The sequence below is a fragment of the Stigmatopora nigra genome, chromosome 11 (genome assembly GCF_051989575.1).
Source record: "Stigmatopora nigra isolate UIUO_SnigA chromosome 11, RoL_Snig_1.1, whole genome shotgun sequence".
NCBI lineage: Eukaryota > Metazoa > Chordata > Actinopteri > Syngnathiformes > Syngnathidae > Stigmatopora > Stigmatopora nigra.
This window is the reverse complement of record NC_135518.1, coordinates 13,282,439-13,298,626: the sequence shown is the minus strand read 5'-3', so window position 1 is coordinate 13,298,626 and position 16,188 is coordinate 13,282,439. Positions and strand designations below refer to the sequence as shown.

Genomic DNA, 16,188 nt, shown 5'->3' with positions numbered 1-16,188 from the left:
GCACATCGTCACGTCGCCGCGAGATGTAAAGCAGCGGCGTGGAACAATGAAAAATGCGAAGATTGGCGACCATGGCATATCTAGCCCAGGACACGTTTGTGTCCGCCCATTGAGAGCATCTGCGCAGCATTAAAAAACCATTATGGCGTCTAATACGTCCATTGATGCATTGTTCTCCCTTTCTGTTTGCTAGTGAATAGCTTTCCGCTGACTAAACGCATAAAATAACACGGCTATTCTATTAAAAAAAAAGGCAACATAAAATAAAAATGGGATTAAATTCGTGTTCGTCAAAACGCCCGCAGTGGGTCGTATTGTCTTGTAAATTTTAGGTTCTTTTTTGAGTGGGAGAAAAATGTTCCAGGCATTTCAAGGAGAATCAATAACAATCATGGAGGAATCAATTTGAACCTAAGGGGGGTGTTTTGTAGGTTTTTTTTGTTGTTGGATAAATGTAAATAAGAGTTGTTTTATAAGGATAGAGACATTTATTTTTATGGGATGACTTCTATTTTTGGGGGGTGTGAGATATTTAAGATTTAAGATGTGGTTGAAGAAGTGAGAATGGCTTGAAATGTGTGACCGAGTTGAGATGTCGTTATACATTGATGAGACGCTAACGTTATGTAACCTGTCAGTGGTTACAGTTAAAAATGCTTGTGTTAAGTCAGTGTGGCATAATGGGAGTTATCTATTGATAGCTACGAAATCCATCATGGCCTTTTTTTTTTCTATATCGACAAAATACAGAAAATGCATCAAAACTTTGCTAGATTTTTCTTGTATTCTAGGACAATTCTTGCCAAAACAAAAAGCAGCAAAGGTCAATTTTCTAAAATGTGACTAACTACTAATTATGTCAATGCTGGCTGTTATTTTAAGATGAATTTAATTTAATTTAAAATGTTTCTCAGTAGAGAAAAACGAAATATGGCTTAGTCTGTATGACAAACTTTTTCATGTCTAGCTTAAACACACTACTAATGTTCTTCCCTTTACTATTTTGTATAAAATACACCATATTAATATTTGTTTTTGGAGTTTCAGGAGCTTACCGTGGCCACTTGCTTCATAGTGTCCTTCCAGGTTTTGTCCACATTGGTGAAACGACGTCCCTCTTCGGGCATCTGAGCCATGATGTCAGGCGAACTGAAGATAGGCTCCAAGTAGAGCCACGTGGATTGGACCTTCAGCCACTCGTCCAGGATCTCCTGCAGGAGCAGTAGAGTCCCTTCCCAGTCGCTGTTTTTGGGTAGAAATGACAATTAGGCCTTTTGTCGAGTCAATGATGATAAAACCATATGTCCTATTATTATTAATAACAACTATCCATCCTTTAATTTCATCAGTCCAACCTCTTAAGCTTCATATTTTCCGTCTTTCGTATGATTTTTTTGTCTTCAACCCCGACCCAAACCCCAAAGAGTGGCATCCCCCGGTCCCTTACCGTATCTCCACCTCAAAAGGTTTAATATAAGGAGAGCCCTTCATGGTTTGCGTCTTGACAATATGGTCATCCAGCAACATCTGAATTTCATCCACCGAGGACAAGATGGTGGTTCCCGTCTCGCGGTAGGGGAGGAGCTTGAAGGTCATCTCGCTCCATTCGCCAGTCATCTTCTCCAAGGCCTTCTCCAGGGAGTACTCCTTACTGGCGGACTCGCTGATGGTTTCAAAGGCGGGAAGATGCTCCTCCATGTCCAGGGACAAGAAGTAGGACATTCGGGCGGACTCTTCGTCCGTCGTGTTGAGGGGTTTGCCCGAAATTTCGCTCAGGATATCCCAGTGGCGCGGTCGAAGGCCTGGATTACAAAGTACCTGCCCAGATAGAATCCATCTTGAATCAAAGACATCTGTCCGACCAACGAACGGTGTCTCACCTGCATCATGGGGACGTCCTTCTTAAAGACCTCCACTTTGTCCTTCATGATGGTAGCCAAGCCTAAAGCATTAGGAACGTCCCCAAAACCTTTTTCCAGTTTGTACAAAGAACGCCAGTAGTTGGAGACGTCCCCTTCTATCTGAAAGGCAGAAAAATATGGACTTTTAACGGTTGTCAGGGGTGCCAGAGCTGAGCCTGGCTGAGTTTGGTCACAGAGAAACTGATGAATGGATGTTTGGAGAGGGGATTTTGGTCCCTACCTTGTCTGGATTGACGCCAGAAAGCGGTCCGTGAAGCCAAAGCCTCTGATTGGTCAGGAAATCGTTGGCAGTTTCGTATAAGCGCAGGAAGGGGGTGAGTTTGTCTTGGGTTCTTTTGCGGAGGGGATATTGGGAGGCGGGCCATTCGAAGGCCTCTTCTTCCATGTTGAATTCATTAATCTGGGTAGAAAAAAAACATACCATTTTATATTAAGTCCTCTGTTGGATTCGTACCTCCAAATACCTCATCGGTTTCATCTATGCAGAAGCCAACCGTTCCATAAATAATTTGTATAATACAATTTCAGTAGTTATGGATCATTTTGGGCAAGATATTTCAATAGTAATATTTTTTTCTGATTATCTTAGTATTATTGTTATGGAATAGTCGATTTTGTGAGTAAATTGAGACGTTATGTTCAGTCGTGTGCTGGGAGATTATTTAAATAATAAGCATTGTGTGTAAGTCGATAAATTCATTCTAAAGACAATGCTGCCCTCATCAGGTTCCAAATGTTGTAACAGATCGACTCCTAAAGTCCATGGAAGGTCTCCTAATATATTTTAGTTTCAGTTTTCTTTGGGTTTGATGGACTTACAATGGGAAATGTCTCAATATTAATATCCAAAGTGTGTTTGTTACCCTCTCAATAGCAGCATCCAATTTAGAATTGAGCGCCTGAGCCTTTTTGAGGTATTTGCTGAGATCCTCCAGGTCGCCGAAGGAGGTAAACTCTTCCACTTGGATGCTGTAATTATCCAGTTCTTCCATAAAGTGCTCACGGATCATCTAGAAGGGGAAATTTACATTAAAAAAACACCATTAGAGCAAGGAAATGGGGGTATTTGTATGACATTTCTATTCATGTTCATCAATGTATACTCTAGTGAATTATAAAATGCAAAAATGGCCTCACAGTCTGAACTGGATTTGAGGTCTTGAAGCAAAAGACTAACCTCCAAGCTGTTCTGGTACTGCGTGGTCTTCTCCGAGACGATCTGTTCGTGTTCCTCAAAGATGTTGGGCAGACGCCTGAGCCACTGGATGGTCTTCCGGTTGAGTTCCATGTCGGCCGTCGACAGCGAAACGTAGTCGATGAGCGAGCATAGCTGCGTGTTGGAGTTTGCCAATCTTTGCTCCAGCTGAGGCAGGTCTGTGCTCTTCACTTTATTGACAAAGGCCTGCGGGGATGGGGAACGTTGTTGAGTCGAGTCAAGCACCCCTTGCAACCCTCATTAGGATAAGCAGTTCAGAAAATGAAGGATTGAATGATTTGGACTCCTAAAGTCTAGATGTAGAAAATGCATTCCAGAAATGGGACATCTATGGCAACTGGTATTAAATAAGCAAGTTTCATTTTGTTAAAAACATTATATGGGATATTCTAATTTGACATATTTAGTGTTGATACCTTCAACGCCATGAGTGAATGCGTATCCGGTGGCGTGCTCAGCGTCCTCTCTGCGATCTTTTCAAATTCATTGCATAATCTGTAGAACATAGAAAAATCACACTATATAAAAATAATGCTTCTTTTTTGTAATCTTCAGCTTGACTTTTTTAAAGACAATTTTCTACAGTGAATAGTTTCCATCAAAAGGTAATTTTGTCCAAACAACTTACGTGGTGTTGATTTCTTGATGTCCATGAAGCATTTGCGAAACCAGTTTTTGCTGGAGGTCCTTAGCCCTCTTGACCAGGCCCTGGATGAGCTTGTGGCACTGGACCTCAAACATGCCCAGGTGGACCACCTAAAATAGGAGACCAAGACCAAATGAAGTTACCTCGTGGACCAAAAAACGTTTAAAAAGCGAATATTGTTTTGCTGGTATGGTTTCACCTTGCGTGAGGTGTACTGGATGCAGTCAATGAGCTGCTGGTAGTTGATGACCTCATCCAAGAGCTCCTTGAAGTCGTGTTCTTCGCCCAGGAAACGATCCATGGCTTCCTCCGCCTCCTTGTTGATCAAGGTGGCGTACTTGTCGTACTCGTGGATGTACTCTGTGGGCTTGACGTACTCGGACACGACCACCTTGCGGACGGCCTCCGCCTGGACTTGGATGATCTCCGGCAAGATCACCGGTTTGAGTGTTTCCCCGGAGGAACTCGCCTGGGAGAGCCACGACAAAAAAAGTTTTGCAAAAGTCTGCAGAGCACTAACATTTAGACCAAACTTTTCAAGGGGAATTGCCTTAATATATGTTCAAAGATTAAAACTACATGTTTTCTAACTTTTTATGAGGCCTGGAATACATTGAGAGTCAGTCTGCTTCAGACTAAAAGTCGATAGTGTGCTGTTTTGTTCTAGAATAAGATTTTTTTTTCTTGAATATGTTGACTTAGGTAAATAAAAAAGAACTGAACATACCCAATCGGCGTACAGTTTGGTTTCCACGCGTGGCAACAAGGTGACCGACCGGAGCATAAACTCGTAGAGATTAAGCAAGACGTCTTCAAAAGATTTGAGGTCGGGTTCCAGTAAGATCTGCCGATCGTCCAGCATGAGAAAGAGTACAAATACCGACTCTTCGAAGGGCTGCGTGGAGTCCTGGGATGACAAATAGCGTTGATAAAAACAAACAATAAATATACAAAAAAAGTGAAAGAGCTTTTTCATTTTCTCCTTACCGGATTGGGACATATAAACTTGGTGTAGTCCCTCATGGAGTCCAAGACCAGGTTCTGCAGCTGGATGGACATGAGCGTGGCGGCACAGTTGAAAAAAGACTGCAGCTTGTCCGTTTGGCTTTGCAGCGGCACCAGCTTACGGCGACTCCCGTGGTAGAAAATGTTGTGCACTTCGGGAAGCCATCTGGCTCGGTCAAGACAAAAAGTATGCTCTTTCATTCAGTTCAATTGAATTGACTTGAATTGAGAAGAGTTGAATTGAAGAGTCGAAGTGAATTGAATAGAGTTGAATTGAAGAGTCGAATTGAAGTGAAGTGAATTGAGTTGAGTTGAATTGAAGAGTCGAATTGAAGTGAAGTGAATTGAGTTGAAGTAAAGTGAAGTGAATTGAATTCAAGTGAAGTGGAGAAGTGAATTGAGTTCAAGTAAAGTGAAAAGTAGTGAATTGAATTGAGTTCAAGTGAAGAGAAGTGAATTGAGTTCAAGTGAAGTGAGTTTAAGTATAATGAGATTTAAAGCTTCACCACCAAGTGCACAAATAACGACAACAAACAAATTAACTAAATAATCAATAGATAATAATACTAAGCAATAAATAACTAATAAATCCCTAGTCAACTGTATACATAAGTAGAAGTTAGCATTTCAGTTTAATTTGATTTGGAATTCCTTTATATACAATGTCATTTTGATGAAATGCAATGCTCACTTGTTGAGAAGGGTTGCTCTGACATTCCCAATCTGTCCGTTGGCATTTTGTTGAAAGGCCGACAACTCCATGGGCTCCGTTCCGTTGCCAAGCTCGGCGATATCGATCAGACGCAAATCTCTGCCGGGACACTTTTAGTTTGCGCATTTGATACGTGGCTATTGTGTTAACCATGGGGAACGTTGAAAAACGAACATACCTGTAAGTGGTATTCCACAGATTGAGCACCTGCTGCATGGTGGGGTTGAAAGAGTGCAACCAATTGATCATCTTCTTCCGAGAAATCTTGAAAGAATCTTTCCAGGCTTTGGGTACTCGTACCAACCTGAAAAATAAATGGATTTAAAATTGATTTTTCGCGTTGATGACCTTCTCAAAATAGAAATAAATAAATGAAAGATGAAAGTACTCTTGTCTGTGAAGAGGGAGCTCTTTCACCGTTTCCTCGTCCGTTTCCACCGGATCACCAAATGTGTATTTCACTGTAATAAAAAAATATGGATGGAATAATAGATTTGATGAGTGCAGACTCTCGAAATGAAATAAATGATAAATTACTAGCTTAGAAAATGGAGGCCTTACATATTGCGCTCTTGATACTAAGCAAATAGTCTTCCCTAACTTCATCCAGTAGCACCACAAGCGTCTCATTTTGACTTTTCAGATGACCTGGAACCTTCCCCATGATGTTGTTCACCCAAGAGTCTTGCAGAGGAGTCAAATTCTCCAGGTTGATGCCATTTTGAATATAATGGTAATATTTCTCCAGCGCAATACACAAAAAAAATACTGGTTAGCCCATTATTCAACATATAAAATACATATGTGCCCTGTATGAGTGTGTGTTTATTATATAAGATACCTTTTCCAAATCACTTGGTAAACCATCTTCATCATCTTCCAGCAGTTGCTGCTGTTGCTGGCTTAAAAAAAAAAAAGTATATAAAATATCAGGGTTGTGTATCATGACAACCGGTGCTCGGACGTTTGGTCGCCGGTCAAATGGTAACAGAGAGTTTACTGTTGAAACCAGCTCTCAAAATTATATTCATGAGAGAGAGTTTAATATCCAAGTGCAGTTAAATATCCAAGTGCTGTTTAATATCCAAGTGCTGTTTAATATCCAAGTGCTGTTTAATATCCAAGTGCTGTTTAATATCCAAGTGCTGTTTAATATCCAAGTGCTGTTTAATATCCAAGTGCTGTTTAATATCCAAGTGCAGTTTAATATCCAAGTGCCGTTTAATATCCAAGTGCCGTTTAATATCCAAGTGCTGTTTATTATCCAAGTACATTTGACAGGTGACCAAAAGACCGGCGACCAAATGTCCGGTCACGATGACAAACAACTAAAGTATTTTTTGGGAGGAAAAAAAGCTGTAATTTACCATATGTAGTTAACCAGACTTCTCCGTAGACTGCGTCGTTTTTTAATGGGGAGCATCCGGTTGTTGTTTGAAGGTCTTTTGGTGAGACTTGGACATTTGTCCATGCTCGGCACGCCATCTGCTTCCTCGCTTAAGGTTCCACAAGCTAAAATGGCGGAAAGAGTGTTACAAAAGTAAGCGAGTGTACTGTTGCAAATGTTGAACTAACTTTCTCCATCTGAGTCTGTCTTGAATTGAAGCCATGGTGAAAAAGATGGTCTGGATTCCATCCACAGCTCCTTTTTGTGGGCCTTTTGAGTCTGGGGAAAATAGTCCATTGTTTTATTTGTTTGCAATTATAGATGAGAAATATGTATACGTACTGGGCCGTCGGTTTGGCGTTGCATGGCCCGCTAATCATCAACGAGAAGATCCTGGAGAGTCAATCAGAATTTCATTTCAAAATATATTATCGAACATGACAGGCTGAAACAGTGCTAAAACTATTTTTTTCTTATTTAAATGATAATCATGGTATATATTTGGAAATAGTAAAGAGTATGCATTCAGAAGACTAATGAAGAAAAATATGATTTAAAAAGGCGGAAAGCCACCAAAAGAGCCACATATGGCTACCGAGCCTTAGGTTCCCTACCCCTGTTAAAGATATATCAAAAAGTAAAACTGGATTTAAGTATTGGTAATAAAATTGCTTATACTTACACATTATAGTCATACTTACTATTAACTTGACATGTTTTATGTTTATTTGATGTCATTTTTTAACCAAGTAAAAATATAGGCCACATGGAGATCCTGATTGAGGTTTGACAATAAATTAGATAAATTGCTGAACATGTGCCAAGACTAATAAATGAATAGTTCTGAATAATCGAGATCCAATGTTTGATTTCAGATTTCGACATCTTTCTTGTAGCCTGATTCGTGATAGATCCAGATCTCGTGAAATAAAGCAGTTGCTTTTAAAAATGCGTTCATTTGTTTGTTTTCCATTAAACGCTGTCTGTAAAACACAAAAGTAGTAACTATGGTAGCCAGATAAATCCAAACATGAATCCAACTCTTACCAGTCTGAAAACAGAAGATCCACGTTGACTCGATCTAAAAAGAAATATTGTTTCATTAGAGAAGCAAATGTTTGTAGGCGTTTTATTTAGCGTCGTGCAAGCCAAAACTACTTGGCCAAAATAATGGAGTACTTGAACGCACCACACCGTGCACAGGTGACCACAAATCAAATAAAAATCTGTGACGTTCTACCTGTGCACGAATGCTAACAAACTTTTAAATGTGTGCAAATTCCAACTGAAAGCCATGTCAACATGTATAAAAACCGCCATGACGTTTGTAAAACACAGAAATCCAAAATAGCACGCTTCAAAAGCAAGAAAAAAGGAAAGGCCATTGGGCTCGTGTTGCGTTCAAATGAATCACATCTTATATGACGCCATAGTTTAACTATTTCGTCGTTCAATAAATCAAGCGCAACTTTTCAAATCTTCGGGCTAATCTACCACCTTTTAGTTTACCTCGTGAATGTTTCTGTGTCAAAAAATGGCAGGATCTGCCGGAAAGTTATGCCCTTCTTCATTAAAAGATTCCGTTGCTATGACTGCCAAAAGTCAACTACGCAGACAGGGATTGAGAAAAAAGGAATATTTACCTTGAAGCGTTGACGTCTTCTCTGATTTACTTATGTGTTCGTTTTTGGTGGATTAAAACACAAGAAATAGAGCAGGATTTTGATGCATCGTTGTGATTAGGGACCGATTTCGCTGGTTTGGAAACCAGCAAACATTTCATGCGTTCATCCTGGTGAAGTCGCACACGCCCATCTGTTTGAAAGTCTGCACATTAATTGGCAATTGTGATAAGATCGGCCCACAGGAAGACACTTACCTTTGCAGGAAGCTCATTTTTCCTTAGAAACATGATCAAACTTTACTTACCAAACATCACACCAAGTGCATATACACACAAAGTCCCTTGATTCAACTTTATTCTTAGAATAGTTTCAAAAACTGATGCCCACAAATACACTTGGCAAGATTAACATGTTTTTCTGCACCGAATAATTTAACTGAATAATATCCCATAATGCATGATGTTTATGTCTTTTGATCCTTTCCAATAGCCATGAATTTAATTATTTATATTAAAACATTGTTGAAAACAGATTAATTAAGAATAATAAAATAATAAATAGGTATTTATATTGTTTTCTCTTCAATTAACATCACTGGGTGAAAGTAGAGGTAAAAGTTGTGATTTGTCGCCCTCCGGTGGCAAATATTGGTATAACAACGACTGAATGGACACTCAAAAGCTCACCTCCAAATTGCGGTGTTTTTACATTCTTCTCATCAGGAATATAATTTTCTAAGATGGCATTTTGCATCGTCTCTCCACAAAATGTAAATTTATGGGTCGGTCCGGAACAAGAACAGTACGATGAAGACATTTAACCTCCCCGATGCTTTTGTCTGGGACGATTTCAAACATCTTGATGGTCTGAAATCCAAAGAAAGTAGTATAGTCATTTAGATATATATAAAAAAATGAATGTAAATTTTCCAAAATTAGATTACAATAGGATGTCAATGACTTCCAACTCACCCGAAATAGAACCAGATACATTTCCAGCTCAGCAATCCTACGTCCAACACAGCCTCTGACCCCAAATCCAAAAGGGATGGACCCGAAAGGGTTTGGCCTCTGGCGACCATCTCTTAGCCAGCGCTCAGGTTTAAAAATAAACGGCTCTGGGAAAGTTTCCTCGTCATGACTGATGGCGTAGTGGCAGAACGTGAAAACCGTCTGTTTCAAAAAAATTCAAAACACCACTTTTTAGTCTTGAATCTAGTCAGTAAATCACAAAGTATTGCATGGGAGTACTTACATTTTGTGAAAACGTATATCCCCCAATAACAACACTCTTTTCTGCCATAACTCTAGCATTTAAAGGAACTACTGGATACATCCTATCAGAAAAATGGACTGTTAAAACTACAAGCATTGACCAAGTCCAAAAAAACTGTCATCCATAAATCACAAGGGAGAAACTAATTAATCTTACCTTAGTGCTTCTTTAATGACAGCCCTTAAATACGGCATTTGGGTCACTTCTTCAGCAGATGGGATGCCATTTTCCATTGTTTTCAACTGGGAAACTTCTTCATAAAGCTTTTTTTGGACACCAGGGTATCGGGATAGGAGGTATAAAGTCCATGTCAGAGTGTTGGAGGTCTGCGTTGTGAACGTTTTAGGGGAAAAAGGAGAAAATATTTGGTTATTTTTAAGATTTGGTAGGCCTAGGACAACTTTGGGTCCAATTTTTACTGTGTGTCATTTGATTGCTGCTACGCAGAGAAGTGTGCAATTGCTTGGGTCTCGTTAAATATTTGGATTAGGGTCATTTAATATGCAAAATAATAATAATACCGTGTCCACTCCTGCTAAGAGAAGCTCAGCGATGCTGCCGTAGACATCTTTTGTGTCCATGTTGGTGTTGGACAGCAAGTAGGTCAAGTATTCTCCCTCCACGTCTTGGTTGCGATCGATGCGTTGCTGAATATCTTCCAGTTTCTTGTCGATCAATGGTTTGGCTTAGGAATAAATCATAAAAAAGGCAGGTACTGTATTTTCAGGACTATAAGGCGCACTTAAGTCTGAAATTTTGTCCAAAATAGACAGGGCGCCTTATAATCCAGTGTGCTTTATACATGGAAAAAAATTAAATGTATCATTCACTGACGGTGCGCCTTTAAATGTGGTGCGCCTTATAGTCCTGAAAATACGATAAGTTAACTTCATGTGTTTTTATGGAGGGCGTGTCAACACCGTCATACATTTGAGATGACGAGGCCACACTGGACGCCTCACCGAAGGCAAAGATGCCGTCCCAGCCGGCGATGTAGCGTCGCCAGTAGGGTAGGAAATTGCGGCTCCACTCGGGTAAGGCCACCACGGCTAGGCTGTTGGAAAACATGGTGCTGATGGCGTCGATAAAGCGTAGCGTGCTGGATGGAACGTCCTTTTCTAGAGCGCCTAGTCTGCTTTCGAACAATATCGTGGCAATACCTGTGTGGAAGAAGTGTATTGTTAAAGTCGAAAAATAGAATCCTGAGGTATGTTGCTAAAAAAGTCACAATTCATTATGTTGCATTATTTCTTATGTAATTGAAAATAAGCAAGAAATATACTGCAAAAAATACACATGCAGTACTTTTTATGCTTGATATTTTCATTATTAAAATAAACGTATATAATTGAAAAGAAGCTAGAAATATATTGCAAAAAATAAACATGCAGTACTTTTTATACTTGATATTTGCATTAATATAATAAACTTTATGTAAATATCAAGTATAAAAAGTACTGCATGTGTATTTTTTGCAATATATTTCTAGCTTATTTTCAATTACATAGTTAATTTTATTAATGTAATTGAGAATAAGCTAGAAATATATTGCAAAAAATACAAATGCAGTACTTTTTATGCTTGATATTTACATTAATAAAATCAACTTTGCAGGACTAATCAAGCAGAAAAAGAGAGCTAAATTTATCACATTGGACGATATTTATCTTATTTTAGTCATGTTAACCAAATATTTCCATGACATTGAATGCAAAAAAATGGTTTGACGAAGAAAAGTTGGTTAGCTTTTGTTAAAATTGGCGAACAAAAACACTTTTGCTCAAAATTCAAAGCAAGAAAAGGCCTATGCACTTACTTTCAAGTGAAAAACAATAGAAGTGGTGTGCCAAATTGAGAACCAAATCCCCAGTGGGGCTTTGCTGGCGTACAAAGACGATCCTGCCAATAAAGTCGTCCACCACCGCATTGAGAATCTTCCCATACTGAGCACAATCTTTGGGATGCATCATGCGTTGGTTCAACGCCTTCCTCAGCTTGTACCAGCGCTCTCCTTCTCTTGAAAAATAACATTAACACATTTAAAAATCAAGTCAGATCACTCCATATTTGCATGAACCTCTATATTGATTTTCTCAATGTATTTGTGTATATATGGTTGACATTCAGAGTACAGGACTTTGTCCCCACACAGTGTGTTCTCACTCGGTAAAAGGTCCATATCCCAATCCTCTCATGTCTCGGTAATCCTTCCAGAAGGACATGTCTCCCCTAGAAGGGAATTTTTCGTCACTCCGCAAAAGTTCCTCCAGCAGTTTTGGACTATTCAGGGACACCGTTTTCAATCCATCTTTGTATATTGGCCCGTAAAGTTTCTTTTCGTAGAGCTGAGGAGCCAATACAAGAGGAAAATAATTCAACAGCCACAGTAAAACACCATAAATCAGGATTTTTGAGCAAATACTATTTCTTAAAGTCATTTACTACCATTGACAAACATACATGAGTACATTTTGGCTGGCTCTAGAGGTGAATGTGTAGTTCCCTTTAAAAAGAATGCTAAATTAGCCAAAGCATTTTCTCTCTTCATACCTAGAAGTCAATAGCAATTAAAATACTGTATTTTCAGGACTATATGGCGCACCACATTAAAAGGCGCACTGTCAATGAATGACATTTTAATTTTTTTCTCTCTAATTAGCATTTGGCCCCAAAATTTCACATATTTACATACACATTTTGCTCATTATTATCCCTTATTAAATAAATCAAAAGTATTATTCGTACCTGTAGCTCGTGCAACCTGGAATAAAAACCTTGAAACACCAAACGATAGAGAAACTTGAAAACACCAACGTTTGGGAGATCCCTGACAGTCGGGGGCTTCTCTCGAGGCCCCCAAAGCTGAGCCAGGGCGACCAAGCTTCTCCGTGCGGCAGCCATGTTGAGTAGAAAATAGTTTTATGTTTGCGAGTTTGGATTACAGCCGACGGTTCAATGAGGGGAGGGGCGGGTTGAACAAAGTTTAACCCTTCTCACCCAGACAAAATGTATTTTGGTTACTACTTACAAAGTACATTATGTCTGTGTGTATGTGTTTGTAATCTAGGAATAAGTTGGCAGTTTTGGCCCTGCTATGTTGACATTGCGTCCTCAAAGAAGAAAGCTAACTCTCCTAAATTCAGCCAAAAAAACATAATTTAAAAAGAATGGAGATACTTAATGCAATTTTTTGCTCGCCTTATGTTGCCAAGAGTTAGTCAATTCCTTGTTGTCTAAAAATAATGATGGTAAATGTTATGAGTAGATTTTGTTGGGCTCAACTATGAAATCTAGTACTACTTACGTTTGCAAATATTGCTAAATCTCCATCCACTTCTCAACAATAATATATACAAAATATATACTTTTTTTTGCCAAAAAATTTGAACTAAATACCAAAAACTTGTAATTGAAGATGAGTTTCAAACTGAATTTTTTTAATGACATTTGATATCATGATAAATAAAACCTCCCCCCCAAAAACATGATTGTACTAATATGCTATTTCCCATGATCCATCTGTTCAGTTTTTTCTTCAAAATTCCTCACTTTTTCCTCACGTTAGAGTCATTTTAAAAAAAATAAATTAAAAAGTCCACCTGCATTGTCATTGCTGTATTTGGGCGATATTTTGTATGGATCCCACAGGGTCCATTTTATGCATGAGAAGATGTCCTTGCACTTGAGCCGCACTAATCTCCGCGTTGACCTTCAACGCACAATCGGCAAAACGTTGACCCTCAGACGCGTCCAAGTCGGGGTAGAAACGTCCAAACATCTGGCTGAGTTGCCAACGGCTACAATGTCCGATGTACTGCTTAACGTCCACTCGGCCGGGTCGGATGAGCGCCGAATCCAGCCTGTTTTAACGCGAAAAAAAGATGGATGAAGCGTGGAAATGAATCGGGCTCGGTTTGAGAGTACCTTTCAATATAGTTGGTGGTCATGAAGACGATTCTGGCTTCGGATGAAGCGACTCCGTCCAGAGAGTTGAGCAAGCCACTAAAAGTGAGTCGTCCCATTCCTTGATAAGCCAATGGATCTACATAACAGAAAAAAGTAAAAAATATGAGCTTCTTTAAAGACGAAAAATTCAATTTTAACAGTATTTTAAAGCCAAAGCTAGCCATATATTCATTCATTTTAATGAATATACTCTATTTCTCAAATAAGGGATGAATAAAGTTATCTAATCACCGTATTTTCACGACTATAAGGCACACTTAAGTCTTAATTTTTCTACAAAATAGACAATGCGCTTTATAATCCAGTGTGCTTTATATATGGAAAAATAAAATAAAGTGTCATTCATTGACGGTGCGCCTTTAAATGCGGTGCGCCTTATTGTTGTGAAAATATGGTATATGTGAGATTGTTGCAGAGGGCTAATTTCCACTCACTCTCGGTTGGGAGAAGATCTCGGCTAACGAAGGCGGCGTCCACGTCTTCTAAAAGAATGATGCTCTGCTGCGGCGCCACGCTCAACAGGTGATTGAGACGGTCGTCGGAAAGCGAGCGGTCGCTCAGACTCATCAGACAAATGCTGTAGCCCATTTCCCCAGCCAGAGCAGTTCTAAAACACCAACATTTGTTTGGTTGTTAACACTGGAATAGGTGTCAAAGTGGCGGCCCGGGGGCCAAATCTGGCCCGCCGCATCATTTTGTATGGCCCAGGAAAGTAAATGAGTGGCAACTTTCTGTTTTAGGATCAAATTAAAATGGAGTATAGATGTATATTACATTTCCTGATTTTCCCCCTTTTAAATCAATAATTGTCAGTTTTTAATCCATTTTTCTGTTTTTAGTTCAAAAATAATTTTGTAAAATCTAAAAATATATTAAAAAAAATCTAAAACAGACATTGTTTTAGACCTATAAAAAACTGAATATTCAGGGCTTTTAATCCAGTTCTTTTAATCCATTTATTGAAAAAAAATCTAATTATATCATATCTAAAGTGGACCGACCCACATGAAATCAAGTTTTGGCAGAAAACTTACATAAAGCTGCTTTTCCCACAGCCCGGGGGTCCATAGAGTAAATACCCTCTCCTGTACGGGATGCCTATTGGGGAAAAAGGAATAAAAAGCTGAATTTGATTAATCATATTTATTTTCCACCCTAAAAGGCCTATTTAACCAATTTGAGAATCACTATATGCCATACTCCTATCAACCCAATCTGAAATAGTTTGCCACCCACCTCGATCCGTGTACCACTTGGGGTTCCCAATGAACTCCTTGACGTCAGCGACAATCTTTTCCGCCACGCCCGCCTCCAGCACCACCGAGCCGAGAGGTCGTCGTCGCCGGGGGAACCCGAAAGGTCGCCATTCGGCTCCCATGGCCGTGTACATCACCGTACGACCTTCCTCCTGCTTTAGCGCCAACTCCCTGGCTTGGAATGCAAATGCCATAAGCAGGTTCATATCAATGTCCCCCCTAATTTTAACGGCACCATCATGGGAAAAGGGGTAAAAAAAACATGTACCTTCCTGCAAGATATTGAAGAAGACTTTACGGTCCCGTCCCAACGCCGTGAAGGTGACGGACTCCCACGGCGTTCCGGTATTCATGTCAATCATCTGTTTTTCTCTTGTTCTCTCCACTCTGATCCACTTGTGGCCATACCTGCACAACAAAACAATAAATATTTTTTATTATTATTTTTATTATCCATTTAATAGTGGCAGTCCAGCAACCAAATAGTTAATATTTCACCAGATGATATGATTTCCCGGACTGGGATGGAAGTCGAATTGAGTTTGAACACGTCCACTCTCGTGCGCAGTGTAGGAGGTCTGCACGCTCAGGTGTTGGGTTCGAGTGGCGTGTTTGGTGATCCAGCTGAGGAGCCAGTGGTAGCTTTTGTCCTTGCTGGGGACCTCCAGGGTGATCATGTAGTGTCGGCGGAAAAACACCATCCCTACCTGGGCTCCTTTCCTAGCGACTGCTAAGGCAGTTCCAACTCCGACTAGGCCAAAACCAGCCCCGAAGTACGGATTGTCCTTAAGGCTGTCCAAAATGTCTGATAGTGGCATTTTCACGTTATGTAGACAAGCGATCGTCCATCGTTGATTTTAGAAATGCACGCCGTGATTCCGATGCTTCTTCGTCGTGCACAGCAAATCCACTGGCGATCGCATGATCAAATCTTTACGGATGTAATGTAAAACATATGACTTACAAGATCTAGTAAATACATCATCAAAAAATAACTTGAAGAGAAAGTATTTGGGGGAATAAGTACTCACCAGCAGCAGCTACCGACCTCTACTGTTACTTTGGTGTTTGTCAAACAATTGTCCGACTATAAAACGGCTCCCGAGAACTTTGGTTCCTACCCCCCTTTTTGTCGGTTGGGCCGATACACAAATATTGAATTGAAAATAAATAAAAAT

At 39.7% G+C, this 16,188-nt stretch overlaps 3 protein-coding genes across 4 annotated transcripts in view; all 3 read right to left on the bottom strand.

Annotated features, from left to right (window-relative positions):
* dnah7 (dynein, axonemal, heavy chain 7) overlaps nt 1-8,689 on the bottom strand; it is a 40,598-nt gene extending 31,909 nt beyond the window's left edge. Inside the window, exons 1-21 of the mRNA XM_077728846.1 lie at nt 8,532-8,689; nt 7,936-7,969; nt 7,231-7,281; nt 7,077-7,167; nt 6,869-7,013; nt 6,343-6,403; nt 6,063-6,243; nt 5,890-5,962; nt 5,680-5,805; nt 5,481-5,600; nt 4,772-4,955; nt 4,512-4,691; nt 3,984-4,253; nt 3,767-3,894; nt 3,555-3,633; nt 3,100-3,324; nt 2,786-2,932; nt 2,143-2,322; nt 1,881-2,021; nt 1,448-1,818; nt 1,056-1,242 (exon numbers count right to left, since the gene is read on the bottom strand). Of these exons, the coding sequence (XP_077584972.1) occupies nt 1,056-1,242; nt 1,448-1,818; nt 1,881-2,021; nt 2,143-2,322; nt 2,786-2,932; nt 3,100-3,324; nt 3,555-3,633; nt 3,767-3,894; nt 3,984-4,253; nt 4,512-4,691; nt 4,772-4,955; nt 5,481-5,600; nt 5,680-5,805; nt 5,890-5,962; nt 6,063-6,243; nt 6,343-6,403; nt 6,869-7,013; nt 7,077-7,167; nt 7,231-7,254 (2,913 nt within the window). The 5' untranslated portion in view covers nt 7,255-7,281; nt 7,936-7,969; nt 8,532-8,689. The remainder of the gene's footprint in view (nt 1-1,055; nt 1,243-1,447; nt 1,819-1,880; nt 2,022-2,142; nt 2,323-2,785; nt 2,933-3,099; nt 3,325-3,554; nt 3,634-3,766; nt 3,895-3,983; nt 4,254-4,511; nt 4,692-4,771; nt 4,956-5,480; nt 5,601-5,679; nt 5,806-5,889; nt 5,963-6,062; nt 6,244-6,342; nt 6,404-6,868; nt 7,014-7,076; nt 7,168-7,230; nt 7,282-7,935; nt 7,970-8,531) is intronic.
* A 264-nt stretch (nt 8,690-8,953) lies between these two features.
* On the bottom strand, nt 8,954-12,709 carry cyp27a1.1 (cytochrome P450, family 27, subfamily A, polypeptide 1.1). The gene is made up of 9 exons (XM_077728847.1): nt 12,534-12,709; nt 11,952-12,133; nt 11,605-11,804; nt 10,751-10,948; nt 10,310-10,473; nt 9,945-10,114; nt 9,768-9,849; nt 9,485-9,685; nt 8,954-9,379 (listed from the first exon to the last, which is right to left on the bottom strand). The coding sequence occupies exons 1-9, from the start codon at nt 12,687-12,689 to the stop codon at nt 9,248-9,250; spliced, it is 1,485 nt and encodes a 494-aa protein (XP_077584973.1). The 5' UTR covers nt 12,690-12,709; the 3' UTR covers nt 8,954-9,247.
* A 542-nt stretch (nt 12,710-13,251) lies between these two features.
* Nucleotides 13,252-16,188, bottom strand: bcs1l (BCS1 ubiquinol-cytochrome c reductase complex chaperone). 2 transcript variants are annotated; one of them, XM_077727988.1, is made up of 8 exons: nt 16,042-16,188; nt 15,509-15,941; nt 15,279-15,418; nt 14,991-15,185; nt 14,789-14,852; nt 14,189-14,361; nt 13,713-13,830; nt 13,252-13,648 (listed from the first exon to the last, which is right to left on the bottom strand). In XM_077727988.1, exons 2-8 carry the CDS (start codon nt 15,826-15,828, stop codon nt 13,396-13,398), a joined length of 1,263 nt encoding a protein of 420 aa, XP_077584114.1. In that variant the 5' UTR covers nt 15,829-15,941; nt 16,042-16,188; the 3' UTR covers nt 13,252-13,395. The 2 variants fall into 2 exon arrangements, with proteins under 2 accessions (XP_077584114.1, XP_077584115.1); XM_077727989.1 differs by lacking the exon at nt 16,042-16,188 and having other exon boundaries at nt 15,509-15,634; nt 15,718-15,926.

What these genes read in the sequence shown, in the direction of transcription:
- cyp27a1.1 (XM_077728847.1), bottom strand. Translation starts at nt 12,689, where the DNA reads ATGGCTGCCGCACGGAGAAGCTTGGTCGCCCTGGCTCAGCTTTGGGGG. An exon ending in CTATTGTTTTTCACTTGAAA is followed by an intron (nt 10,949 to 11,604) that starts GTAAGTGCATAG and finishes TCTTCCACACAG; the next exon opens with GTATTGCCACGATATTGTTC. An exon ending in GGACGGCATCTTTGCCTTCG is followed by an intron (nt 10,474 to 10,750) that starts GTGAGGCGTCCA and finishes TTTATTCCTAAG; the next exon opens with CCAAACCATTGATCGACAAG.
- bcs1l (XM_077727988.1), bottom strand. Translation starts at nt 15,828, where the DNA reads ATGCCACTATCAGACATTTTGGACAGCCTTAAGGACAATCCGTACTTC. An exon ending in CAAGTGGTACACGGATCGAG is followed by an intron (nt 14,853 to 14,990) that starts GTGGGTGGCAAA and finishes TTTCCCCAATAG; the next exon opens with GCATCCCGTACAGGAGAGGG. An exon ending in ACCACCAACTATATTGAAAG is followed by an intron (nt 13,649 to 13,712) that starts GTACTCTCAAAC and finishes GCGTTAAAACAG; the next exon opens with GCTGGATTCGGCGCTCATCC.